Genomic DNA, 2,003 nt, shown 5'->3' with positions numbered 1-2,003 from the left:
GGGGAGGCGGCGGGGTCGGCGTCCCGGACGGTGGCTGCGGGGGAGGGCAAGTTCTGGACACCGAGGGCGGGCTCACGGCGCCGCAGCGGCCACCGTCGTGGTTACGACGCCCGGCCTGAGATCTGTGCATTTCGCCACGATGCCGAAACGCCGAGGACAGCGTCTGGCCACAGCGTCTCTGCCTCGGCCCCTCGGCGCCCTCCGGGACGCCGCGCCCAGAGCCCCGATCCGGCTGCAGTCTGCAGCGCTGCCGCAGCCCCCTGGCCCGCTCCGGGGCGCCCCCTTCCCGCCCCAGACCTCGAGGCCTCTGTCCCGAGGCCCCTGGGCGCCCCTGGGCGCCACCCCGTCCTCAGGCCGCCCACTCGGGGCGCCCCCGCTCTGCGTCCCCCCTTCCCCGCACTTTCTGCAGGCAGCGATTGCGCTGCCTCACCGCGCTCCCGCGGGGTCGGCCCTGGCCGGTAGTCTCAGGCCGGTGCCCGGCGCCGCGGCCCCTGGTGAGTGTGGGCTGGGTCTACGGCTGTCAAGTGCGAGGGAGAGATCTCACTGCCTGTCAACCACCAGCCCGGTTACGCTTGGTCTAAACATTGGTTTTGAAGTTGACTTCCTAATAAAAAGTAATGGCTCTCGCCGGCCTAGTTAGTTTCACATTAATGACTTTTACTGCTCTTTCCCACAACCACCTCCGGGAGCCGCGGGGGAAAGAGGCCCGGGGGGACTTCTCCTATCGTTATTATTTTTAAAGAAACCTAAGACTTAGACAAAAAAGATGAACACGTGTCCTAAGCTCCTTTCCACCCTAATTTTTTTAATCATGGAAAAAGGAATCACACGCCCTTCTGACTAAATATTTTCCAGGGCTAGTTCTTTGCTAAAAGTTAAAAGAATGAATGCAAAAGTCTAAAATTATACCAGGGAGTGGACAAAAAAATTCCTGAGAGAGAGGCAAGAAAATTGAATTCACATATTAAAATTCTGTGATATCCAAGGAGACTTAACTTTTGCATACTGGCCACATGACAAAGTTACTATTTGTAACAAAAGTGACAATTCCGGAATTGTGTGTGCAATACCCAGGGGCAGTGCCCGGGAGGGGGACAAAGCTGCCAGTGGCAAGGAGGTCACCAGCCAGGCGCTGGGCGCCCAAGGCCACCCTCCCCCCGGCCACATGGCCTGCTGGCCTGCTGCGCTGACCACAGCCTCGCAGGGAGGCCGGGAGGGGGCTTGGGGGGGGGGGAGAAGCGGGGACCACTGGAGGCCCGGCCCCCCAGGCCAGGAGCGGTGCGTGAGCTGACCGCTGCCCCCGGGAGCCCTCTGGCCCCCAGCAGCTGCAGGGCCCCTCTGCGGCCGAGCGCCCCACAGCTGCCTGAGGACAGGGCCGGGGTGTGCATGAGGGAGGTGCGGGGGGGTGACGGGCGTCTGGATGCGCAGCTGTGGGGGCCGCTGCGTGCTGTAGGGTCTCCCCCGGACGGGTCTGCATGAGCGCACCCCTAAACCTTGCGAAGCTGAGCCCTCAGCAGACAGACTCTGCAGGCACCCCAAGTCCGGGTCACCCCAAGTCCTGGGCCACCCCTCGTGGAGGACGGTGCGCTCGGACACTCCCACTTCAGCCTCGCAAGAGCCCCAAGAAATTAGCAGCCGTACGTGACCCTCATTCTAGCGGGGCGCCACGGAGAGGGGTCAGAACCATCTCCCGCCCGCGCTTGGACGTAAAGCGTGTCCACAGCGTCCTGGGAGCGCGGCCGCCCCGTCCGTGAGCCGAGGGCCCGGCTCGCCCCGCCTTCGGGGTCTCGCCGGCTTGGGCTTCGCGCTGCGGCCCGCTGCACCGCCAGCAGGCTGGGGACTGGTCAGCGGCCTCTCGGAGCAGCAGGGCATTTCTCTGGAGGAACAGCCAGGAATGGCTTTGCCGGCCGCTGTCCGCAGCTACTTATCCCACTAGAGTTGCAGCTCCGGGTGCTGCGAGGGGCTTCTCTGGCTCCCTGGGACCCCCACAAAGTGGGGGGGGC

General features: G+C 64.0%; 1 protein-coding gene across 1 annotated transcript in view; it reads left to right on the top strand.

Annotated features, from left to right (window-relative positions):
• The first annotated feature begins 139 nt into the window (after window positions 1-139).
• BHLHE40 (basic helix-loop-helix family, member e40) overlaps window positions 140-2,003 on the top strand; it is a 12,372-nt gene continuing 10,508 nt past the window's right edge. Inside the window, exon 1 of the mRNA XM_012732093.1 lies at window positions 140-494. Coding sequence (XP_012587547.1) covers window positions 140-494 — 355 coding nt within the window. The remainder of the gene's footprint in view (window positions 495-2,003) is intronic.

Source organism: Condylura cristata, unplaced genomic scaffold, assembly GCF_000260355.1.
Source record: "Condylura cristata isolate star-nosed mole 26May11 unplaced genomic scaffold, ConCri1.0 scaffold00033, whole genome shotgun sequence".
Taxonomy (NCBI): Eukaryota; Metazoa; Chordata; class Mammalia; order Eulipotyphla; family Talpidae; genus Condylura; species Condylura cristata.
Note: the sequence above shows the minus strand (reverse complement) of the source record. Positions and strands in the feature narration are given on the sequence as shown.